At 40.5% G+C, this 10,156-nt stretch overlaps 1 protein-coding gene across 1 annotated transcript in view; it reads left to right on the forward strand.

The window, feature by feature from the left end:
• HIBADH (3-hydroxyisobutyrate dehydrogenase) overlaps nt 1–8,969 on the forward strand; it is an 86,456-nt gene extending 77,487 nt beyond the window's left edge. The window contains exon 8 of the mRNA XM_005518908.3: nt 7,986–8,969. Within this exon, the coding sequence (XP_005518965.1) occupies nt 7,986–8,144 (159 nt within the window). The 3' untranslated portion in view covers nt 8,145–8,969. The remainder of the gene's footprint in view (nt 1–7,985) is intronic.
• Nucleotides 8,970–10,156: the final 1,187 nt, after the last annotated feature.

The raw sequence follows: 10,156 nt of genomic DNA on the forward strand, positions 1-10,156 counted from the left end.
CCTGTAGCTCTGAATTAATGAGTTGTTTAGAGGGCTTTTCCTTAGTCTCCAGCTTCTTTCTAGCCTGTTACTATTACTGCTGAGCCACTCAGTGAGATTATATGCATAATATTTTTGAGTTCTGCTTTGATAAAGGAATCTCAATGGACTTGGGGGTATAGTGAGCATTCAACAAGCTGCTTAGGTGCTTCTTGCATCACTGCTCTAGAATTTAGGAGCCTAAGTTCAAGAGAGAATTCAGGGAAATCCAAGTGATTTAATTAAGTGCTGATAGTGGCATAAGCATCTCAGATTTTGGGCCCACTCTCTTCCAGATACCTTTAACTGCTACTGGACATGCTCTCTAGCAAGCCCTTCCTTGCTAAGCCAATTGCTTGTGCGCTTGTCCTTCTGCTTAAGGCCATCTGGGATGCAGAAAGCAACCCACACCACCGCAGGCTGATCTCCTGTAGGTTTCTGCACCATTCTGTGAGCTCTCCTGAATTGTCTTAGCTGGTGACAGAAGAAGGGCTGCTCATGCATGACTAATTACCTAGTAATCTAAATTGCTTGTCCACAAAGTGGGAGATCTGGGGTTTAGGTCCTTCTCAGCAGTAGGAAGTTGAAAACCTACTGTTGTCCCATCCTGGGAGAATACGATTATTGCCATGCTCTTGGTTTTTCCAGGAAAAGTGCTGTCCTGAGTCATTCTGTGGTCAGGAAAGCAAAGTTTTTAGAGGCCAGAGGAAAGTAGGCAAGGAGGTCAGAGCTCTGCATCCCACTGTTAGGACACAGTTGGAGGAAGGAGATGCAGAACTCTGACTCTTGAACTACTTCTGCACTGAGCACAATGATTGCCTAAGGTAAACTATAAAATCAGCTCTGGAAGAGATGTCTCATCTAAGTGCAGGAAATAATTTCACACTGAATATCTGTTTCATGGAGATACTGTCCTGAGGGAGGCATTTGAGTTCATACAGGATAGGTTTTATGCATACCAGTTTATTGAGTGCTCCCAACTGGTTAGGCATTTTGTCCATTTTCAGCTCTTCCATGTAAGTGGAAATGTAGCACTTAAAACTAAAACAGCATTCTAAAACCTGGTGAACAAACTCAGATATTACCATGCAAATCTCCAAAGTGCTGGAGCTCCTATATATAATACCTGCTTATTGATACTGTTCAGTCATTTTGCAGCTGATTTAGGACAATTGGTACATTTGCACACTCAGTGAAATTAACCAACTTCTCTTCAGAGTGGGTCCAGAGTGTTTTGCATATGGTAGCACCACAAAAACTTTGCTAATGCTGCCTGGCTCACAACCCCTCAATGGCTGCTACATTTTGTGTTTATGGACCAATGACCAGGAACATTCATTTCTTTGAGGAATGTGTTAAAACATTGAAAAGCATTGGTTTTTACATTATGTTCAAGTCACTGAACATCAGGGACAATAAAGTGTTGGTTAAATGACATATTTATAAAAAGCATTAATTAAGTTATTGCTTGGAGTTTACCAGGCCATTAGAGATAACCAACCTGATCTTGGCCCTGCCTTAAAGCTTGTTGCCGTGTTGTGTGTTTTCAGAATCTCTTCTGCCTGTTGTGCCATGTTTCACACTGCAGTCTCTATTCTCATGATTGGTAGCTCTCAATCTTGTCCAGAATAGCCTTATAGTATAAATGCAATAGGGGCTCATATTTTCTTCCCTCCCTTTTAAGTTTCTTTCTAAAGGGTTGGTTTTTTCCCTTTGGTCTACTTCTAAGAGGGACCTTCATCTCCCCAGGAAAATGCCCTGAAAGATCTTTCTTTAATTGAAGGAATAGCAGCCTGGTTTGTGCCTGTTGAAACTGCCAGCTTTTGGTTAGAAAGCATCAATGATAACCAAGAGAGAGTTCCTCAGAAAGATTTGTAATTGCTGTTCACCTCTTCTGACTTGCCTCTCCTGACAGTCCAGAAGACTGCCTTCTTTAGGCTAGAATCCTCAGTAAGAAGGAAAGACATTAAATTCCTTTCATGCCTCTTGAACTATGCTCTGTTATTCTATATAGGTGGAAGATTTCTTGAATAAGTAGCCAAAACAGCTGATCATGTTCAGGCTGTTCTTTGGTGCAGTGATGATCCCTTCTAAGAGACTGCTTTTTAGTTTGTGGAAATACTTTTGCTACTATCCATTTCATCCTGATGTGTGGTATACTATGCAGCTTGTGAATTGTTTGAGATGGGAACTTTTTGCAAGGGAATTGCAGAGCACGATTTTTCCACTTAAGAAGTAAAAAAGAATGTATTCAAAGGAGAAAACCTTTGAAAACCCTGAGGTTGAGGAGAAAGTATTCTGCAGTGAAAGTATCTAGGAGTGCCTCAGTAACAGTCACTAAACACAGTTATTAAACTTCAAGTTCCTGCTCACATATGAGAGATGGTGGAAGTCAAAGGCTTTCTTAAAGAAATTTTGTCAGCAAAATCTCTCCAAAAAAGCCAGAAGTGTTTGGGTCAGAACAGTTTGCTAGACAGTTCTGAGAAGCTTTGGTCTTGAAATTTGATACTGAAACATGTAATTTAGTCAACTTAATGTGAAAACTGCTGTAAAGATTTTGCATTTTAAAAAATCTAGTTTAGTTTACCACACCATGTTTGTGTCCAAGGCATTGGCAGGCCAGAAGTTCCATCTTCCATTGACAGCACAGCTGCTAATTAAATATCAGCTTTGGATCCTGAGAAGAGCTAGATTTATATCATAGTCCTCATGAGTCATGTCAAGACAGCCTTTGAGCTTTATTCCAAATGGCAGTTTCATTTACGTCAACTGCAAAATAAATGTAAGGAACCAGGTAATTCCGAAGTAGAAGCAAATTGTGAAAGAGAATCTGTTTCCCAATTCTAAGCTGAGGAAGTGTTAGAATATTCAGTGCACTGAGACATCTGGAAGATGTTGTCAGTTCCAAAGAGTATGAGAGAAACCATAAACTATGCTTTCATTTCTACTTTTCCAAATAAGTCAACAAAGGAAAATTTCTTTCATAGCTGTTTCGTACTATTTCACTTGAAGAATCTCCAGCCTCAAGTGAAAAGGTGCAAAATACTTTACAATCTGGAGCTAAAGATAAGCTTTACTTACATTTTCTTGCGTTTTTTCCTGCAAAGCTCTGGAGTTTTTAAAAAGAGAAGCACCCTTCCTGCACTTCAGTCAAAAGTCCTTGTCCATTTGACTGTTGAAATGTTATTAAATGTTTCAACCATCTTGGACCCAGACTTTCCTTACTGAAGTGAACAGAGCTACATTATTGCCTTGGTTTAGGAATGCTATTCCCCAATTTAGTACTCCCACAAAAAAAAAACCCTGTGAGATGCTCCCATTCCCCTCTAGTTGGAGACACAAGAGGGAGAGGTCATGGATGGGTTGAGGCAAGAGCAATTTACGGGAAGCAGACACGAGATAAGAACACAAACAATGACAGCAACAATGCTAAGAACAAAAGAGAGGATGTTTTAAATGCAAAATGCTCACCAAGCCCAGGACAATGAAAAACAAAGGTGGACAGACCAACCCACTACACTTTTCCACAACCAGAAAGGAGCATGCAGAAGGGAAGCCAGAGAGAGTGTTCCTTTCCCCACCCTAGCAATGACATGGGATGATACCAAATAACATTGAGGTTTTGGCCATGCCATGCCCACATGGTGCAAGGCTCTACCCCCTCGCAGCTACTGTGAAAAATTAACCCTGTCCCTTGCAAAGCCAGGACATTTTTGAAATTGTATTTGTGCTAGCAGTCCATTCAAAATTTTCAGGGACTGTTTCTGTGAATGTCCCTTCAGAGAGAAATAGATCAATCACCACAACCAATACTAATACCAAGTACTTTCACTAGTTTGAAATTAGATGAGTTTGCCATCCTAATATTCCATTACATGAGTTAACCTTTCTTGAGTAAAACGAATACTATGGGTACTGATTTCACAAAGAGGGTTTATATATGTCTTGAAATATCTTATAGGTTAAAGTAAGTGTTCCTAGATTTGTCAGCTCATCAGTCTTTCAAAAGAGAAGAAGTGATCTGCCCTGATGCAGATGAAAACTGTTTTGGATCCTGTGACATCTGATATGTATGTTTTTCCCATTTTCCTAGAGCTTGAAGTCATTCGAGGGCAATAGGAAAAGTAACTATAATTCTGATTTGTATCAGAATGACCTTTACAGAGCCGATTTACAGATCAAAGTGACATTTAGAGAGTAGAGTAAGATCTTGAATTTCCTTGTGCTAATTCAAATCCAGACACACAGAAAGTAAAGACCTGTCTTGTAAGTCATCCCTGAGAAGTCAAAGGTGCTCTTAGCTCTTAGCATTAGCTCTTAGCACTCAGTTCTTCTATATCAAGGATGGGGACCATCTGTCAGAGTAGGGGAAGAGCGACTTCACTTACAGGCTTGCAGAGGTGTGGGGAAGAAAGCTTTAAGCTAAAGTTACGGGGAGCGGGGGAACCTGCATTCATCCCACTCCTACCAGTTTGATGTCAGTAACAGCAATAGCTGTCCAGAGCCTAGAGATGGATTGCAGGTCTAGCATGAGAGCACCTGAAGAGCAGCACAAAGGAATTACAGCCTTTCCAGCCAGTTAGTTGGCTTAATCAGGGCCCAGTTTAAATGACCCTATGCGAATGCTGTGTGTGCATGCCTGCAGGGCTGTGACCATACTGGCATCACAGAGACATGGTGGGATGACTCCTCTGACTGGGGTGTTGGAGTGGAAGGATCCAGGCTCTATATCAGTGACCAGCTGGCATGCATGGAGTTTCGCCTGGGGATGGAGGAGGAGCTGACTGAGAGCTTATGGGTCAGGATTAAAGTGAGAGTAGGGACAGGTGACATTATAGTGGAGACCTTCTACATCCCATCTGACCTGAAGACTAGGCAGATGGGACAAATAAAGACAAATAAGATCCATCTCACATCCACAAACCTTGGTCCTCATGGGGGACTTCAACCACACTGATATATGCTGGAGGGGCAGCACAGCAGGGCATAAGTAATCTAGGAAGATCTTGGAATGTGTTGGTAAGAACCTCCTTCTCCAAAGATAGAGGAGCCAACAAGAAGAGCTTGTTATGTTTGACCTTGTTCACATCAGCAAGGAGGGGCAGGTGGGAATGTGAATCTCAAGAGCAGCCTTGGCTGCAGTGACCATGAAGTGATGTAGTTTAAGGTCCTTAGGGCAGCAAGGAAGGTGCACAGCTAGCTCACTACCCTGGACTTCAGGAGGGCCAGCTTTGGCCTCTGCAAGAATCTGCTTAGTACAATACCATGATAAGGCCCTGGAGGGAAGACTGGCACAAGAGAGCAGGTTAATATTCAAGGATTACCTCCTCCAAGCTCAGGAGCAATGCATCCCAACAAGGAGGAAGTCAGGCAAAACCATCAGGAAGCCTGTGCTGATGAACAAGGAGTTCCTGGACAAATTCGGTCACAAAAAGGAAGCCTACAGAGGTTGGAAGCAAGGACAGGTACCTGTGAGGTATACAGACAAATTTTCCAAGGAGCCAGGAATCAGTTTAGGAAAGCTGAAGCCCTGATAAAATTAAACCTGACCAGATACTTCAAAGGCAACAAGAAAAGCTTCTGTATAGGAATATATAATATATATCTTATATAGGGTTAGGACTTGGTTACCCAGAATTTGGAGAAAGCTGAGATACTCCAAGACTTTGGCAGATGTGAGAGGTGGGCCTTTGCAAACCTCATGAATTTCAACCAGGAGTAAGGTGCTGCACTTGGGTTGGAGCAAACCCAAGCACAAATACAGGCTGGGCACAGAATAGATTGAGGGCAGTCCTGGGGGGAGAGACTTGGGGGTGTGAGTGGACCAGAGGCTCAGTGTGACCTGGCAATGTGTGCTGGTAGCCCAGAATCCCAGTCACATCCTGGGATGCATCAAAAGCAGTGTGACCATCAGGAAGGTGATTCTTCCCCTCTGCTCTGCTTTTGTGAGACCCCACATGGAGTGCTGTATCCTGCTCTGGGGCTCCCTGTTGCTAAAGAACACAAAATTATTCACACGACCACTCTCGGTGTCAGAACAAAAACCCATCACTTTATTCCCTGACTCCAGTATTTATAGATTCTCGACAATGACCAGGGATTGGATAATCAAGTTACCACCTTCCCAAGCACACTGGTCATGCCAAACATCCATCAAAAGACATTTCTTAGAAGGAATGTGATAAACAACTTATGTTTACAGGACTTTCATGGGAAAGTAACTAAAACTATGAAAACATTATCAGAAAGCTTAATTTTCAGGGTGACAGCTCCCAACATAAGAAGGTCATGGACCTGCTGGAGTGAGTGCAGAGGAGAGTGGTGAAGATTGTCAGAGGGCTGGGTCATCTCTCCTATGAAGACAGGCTGAGAGAGTTGGGGTTGTTCATCCTGGAGAAGAGAAGGCTCTGGCAAGACCTTCTAGCACCTTCCAAGACTTACAGGAGGACTCCCCTGGAGTGGGACTTTTGGAAATGTAGTGACAGGATAAGGGCTAATAGCTTCAAACTGAAAAAGAGTGGATTTAGATTAGGTATTAGGAAGAAATTGTTTCTATGAGGGTGATGTGGCACTGGCACAGGTTGCTCAGAGAAACTATAGATGCCCCATCCCTGGAAGTGCTCAAGGTCAGGTTGGATAGAGCTTGGAGCAGCCTGGTCAAGTGGAAGATGTCCCTTCCCATAGCTGGGGGCTTGGAATTATATGATCTTTATGGTCCCTTCCAACACAAACCACTGAAAAACAGGAAAAAAACTCAATCACAAAGCAGATTCTATAAATCACCATTGTTCTGAATGGACAGGAAATCTAGGCATTTCCTAGTAACACTTGAGAGGTTCTTTTGCAACTTTCTTGAAACACAGACCCCAAACATTGATTTCATTAACAAGACCTTAAAGGCAACCTTCAGTGCATTACTTTCCTACTTAGTCAAGAGATCTTTTCATGTATATCCAGGCCCTTGTTAGTACTTCCTTCTTTGGGTTGTTTCATGTCTGATCCAGCTTAGAGTTCAAGACATCCTCCAGCCTAGCTGGCAGCTGACTATTTCTGGCTAACTGTGGTTAGTCATAGAACCATAGAACACCTTTGGGTTCTGTCCTATTTATTTCAGATTATAACTGTAGTTGACCAAGGAGGACACATCTCATAATTGTCCTCTTTGAACCTTCCCTCCCTTCTGTTGATCCAAATACAGTATTTAAAAACAAAGTGGAACTATTCTCTAATTCCTCTATTAAAGCAAGTTATTAAAGAAAAAGTCAGTCAAGAAGAATTTTGAGTTGTAGCAGACCCAGGACTGGCCTCTAAGCAATTCTCTAATACCTCCTTCCAATTAGGCAGAAAACCAGTTATATTCACTAAGTGGGCTATGACTCTCATTTTGCTATTAACTGTTTACATTATAGTAAATCTGTGTTTGCTAAGTGGCTTCAATTTTCTTGTTCTTGAAATTTTTTCTGCCTGATTTTTAACCTGTTTATACTAATAAAGAATTCCTCTTGCCAAAAGAACTAAATTATACTCTTAGTGTCTACGTGAAATGTTTCAGTGGATAGCCAGGGAGATTTTCTTACTAGATATGACATACTCAATGGGGAAAAGTAGTCTGGGTCTTGCTACCAGTGATCTAGAGTCTTAAAATCTAATGCTACTAGTGATAGGTCTTAAAATTCCTCCTGTTCTTAAGGTGGTGCCTGTCTGGCAAAGTTTGAGATTTTTCTGTTGAAGAACATTGAATTAGTGTTTTAAAAAATAGAAACTACACAAAACCTGCATCTTCCAGGTCTGAAATGTTACGGCTGCAGTATTGTACTTGTAGAGTTCTTGATACAGTGGAAGCCAAATAACCTATAATATGTACATGGCTGTTCATGTCCTTATTTTTTCTCCCCTGACTTTTTCTCTTTTTCTCTCCTTCCATTCTTCCTCTCTGCCCTCTTCCTCCCTCTTCTTGCCCCCCACAGGATCTTGGCTTGGCCCAGATTTCTGCCACCAGCACGAAGACACCAGTTCCTTTGGGCTCCCAGGCACATCAGATCTACAGGATGATGTGTGCCAAAGGCTATGCCCTGAAAGACTTCTCAGCTGTGTTCCAGTTTTTACGTGAGGAGGAAAACTTGTGAGCTGTCCTTTGGAAATGGACACAATAACAAACCACATTTTTTTTATCCGTATAGCTCATTTGGGAAGTTTGTGGTTTAATCAAGTACTGTGCATCCTGCTCCCATACAGATTAATCATCTTTGGCTGTCCAGATCACAACAAACTCCAGAATTTCTTTATAATTCTTGAAAAAACAAGCCACAGGGAAGGGATTGTTTGGCAATTAGCCAACATCAGGGGTTTTTTTAAGAACCATCAAAGTTGTTTTCACTAGATGCAATAAATAAATATTTTTTTTATGAAACACTTAACTGTTCACATATAAAATAACTTACGTTATGGCTACAAACTTAGTTGAATCATGAATAATAATAGAATGTTTTATTGCAATTTTATCATATATAGAGATCTATTAAAATTTAAAATTAATACCTTATGGAAAAAGGGAATATATGTTCAATGAGAAAACACATCTTGAGATGGATTTTTTTGGTTTTGGACCTACTAGCCTTGAATTGATCAGAAGTTAATTTTTCCTGGGATTCAGGTTGCAGATTAAGTTTATAGGCACATGTTGTAAGTGGAAAGCTGTTACACCTTGTTTACCTGATAGACTTAGGTTGAATAATATAGAATTTGTGTCCCTCTTGTAAAGCTCCATAACTGTATTTTGCTAACCCAATTTTATATTTTCTTGTATTCTGTCATGCATTTTCAGAACTCAAGATCAGCACTTACCAGAAGTTCTAATAAAGTGTACATTTGTTTTAGGTAACTACTAAAGTATTTTAAATCTAAACAAACCCCATTATTTTGAAAAGAAATAAAACCTATACTGGTAAATACTTGCTGCATGATTATTTGCTTTTTGTTTTGGTCCAGTCTTGTACACACAGTTTTAACCAAAACTTATACTAAGTGATCTTATTCTTTAATTTGTTGTGTTTTCTACAGATCATCTTGCAACCCTAAGCCTTTCAAAAGCTCTTGTTGTGAAATGCAGGCAGTAATATATTGGCATAAGTATTACCTTAACTGTTCATATCTCATTGGTCTTGGTATAGTACATGTACATACTTGGCTTTATAAATACACATGCTGATTTTACTAGAACGGCTCACATTTAAACTCCAGGCTTAATGATCAATTATGCATTACATTCCTGTTTTGATTGTATGATAGATCCTTTTATAGATGCACATTTGGTTATCAAAATTGTGTGCTTGAATTAGCTCAATTCTGCCAATAATCAGACAACTTGGACACTCTATTCCAGCAAATTAGTAACATCATGCAAAAGTTATTAAACAGTAGTAGTTGATCTCTTCTTTTGGCTTTCTTTGAAAACTTTCTTTGACATTCCAGGGGATTCAGGGATTTGGGATACATTATTGTTGTATTTGAGTATAGGACTACTGAGAGCAATTGTACTTTTAAAAAATTGTTTGTCTCTCTTTTGGTAACAGTATTGTTTCTACAGGATTGTATTCATTCAGAAATTAGACACAAAACTACCTGCAGCACAAACATGCAACTTGGCACCATAGTTGTAAATGTGTGCTTTGACCTTTGCTAACAAGATCACATACTACATTTATTTCCTATGGGACTCCAGCCTCACATAATATAAAGGGTAGATCCAGTCTTGTTATGAATTTGGGGTCAAGTAGTGAAGGCTGGTTTTGACAGTGGGATCCTTTTTCATTTGGATGTTTTGTAATGGATGAGGTAAGGAATTGTAGGAGTGTCCTATTAAGATTTTATCCTCTGTATTTGGCTTGGAGATCTGTCTGGCATCACAGCACTTACAAGAGACTCTTCCTTCTGCTGTCCATCCCAGCCTGTGGCAGTGTTTGCTATGAATGTGTTTGCTGGTAACCCTGGCTTTACCTGTAGCCTTGGGCTTGCAGGAAGCATCATCATTTCTTTTCTGAAGACATTGCATCCACATGTAGTTGTTGGGAGTCATGTGGGAAGAGAATATGCTCAGTGAGAGAGTTTTTGAAGTTTTTAGCCTCTGAAATCATAAAGC

This window comes from Pseudopodoces humilis, chromosome 1, assembly GCF_049639895.1.
Source record: "Pseudopodoces humilis isolate 2021_Gansu_Grassland_sample_001 chromosome 1, ASM4963989v1, whole genome shotgun sequence".
In the NCBI taxonomy this organism is placed as follows: Eukaryota; Metazoa; Chordata; class Aves; order Passeriformes; family Paridae; genus Pseudopodoces; species Pseudopodoces humilis.